Source organism: Guillardia theta (genome assembly GCF_000315625.1).
Source record: "Guillardia theta CCMP2712 unplaced genomic scaffold GUITHscaffold_19, whole genome shotgun sequence".
NCBI lineage: Eukaryota > Cryptophyceae > Pyrenomonadales > Geminigeraceae > Guillardia > Guillardia theta.
In genome coordinates this window covers 955,838-956,671 of record NW_005434655.1, presented here as the reverse complement: position 1 = coordinate 956,671, position 834 = coordinate 955,838, and the positions used below count along the sequence as shown (strand labels likewise).

Here is an 834-nt window from a genome sequence, read left to right as displayed (position 1 = left end):
TCGCTTTTCTTCATGGTTGACATACACCGAGGAGATGCCCAGGAGAGTCATGGAGATGAAGGAAGTCACCTCGTTGCCTGCTGAGGCGGTGTATGTCTCGACCTTCTCCTTCTTGGCTTCTTCAATCTGCTGCATAAACCACTCTCTGGATGCGTCACTCCATCCAGCCATCGCTTCTTGCAGAAACTCACGTCGTGCCTGCTGACATGTCGAGCGGATGGCTTCTGCGATAGCGTCGGGGGTGCATCCCTCCACAGCCTTGCAAGCCTGGGCTGTCCTGCTGTTCGGATAACGCTTCGCGAAGCTCTTCACCCTCTCGACGAGATCAGCTTCGAGGACAGAGGCATCCACAAGTCCGCTCTGCGTGTATTGGCATGATCTCCGATACAGCAGGTTGCGAACATTTTCATCATACTGAAGAACCATACTTAGAAAGCTATTTGAAGTATACAAACCTCTTGCTTGCAGCTTCCTTGGCGCCCTGGCGGCTTCCCCTACACCTGACGAGGAGCCATGCTGCCGAAAATAACGGCGCTGGCGCCCTGGCGGCTTCCCCTACACCTGACGAGGAGCCATGCTGCCGAAAATAACGGCGCTAAACCCTAAACCCTAAACCCTAAACCCTAAACCCTAAACCCTAAACCCTAAACCCTAAACCCTAAACCCTAAACCCTAAACCCTAAACCCTATAATTATTATATTATTATTATGTGAGTTTATTAGAATGCTAGAATGTTGCTCGGCCTCGTTGTGGGCTTATGCAAATTGATCCTAGTCTAAAGAGGCGCTCGAGCACTGGGAGTACACGGCCTACAATGCGAACCCTGCTTCTGA

At 51.2% G+C, this 834-nt stretch overlaps 1 protein-coding gene across 1 annotated transcript in view; it reads right to left on the bottom strand.

Annotated features, from left to right (window-relative positions):
• The window catches only part of GUITHDRAFT_105296 (hypothetical protein), a gene marked incomplete at both ends in the record, with an annotated part of 3,137 nt that continues 2,303 nt past the window's right edge, over positions 1-834 (bottom strand). The window contains one exon of the mRNA XM_005836147.1: positions 1-414. Coding sequence (XP_005836204.1) covers positions 1-414 — 414 coding nt within the window. The remainder of the gene's footprint in view (positions 415-834) is intronic.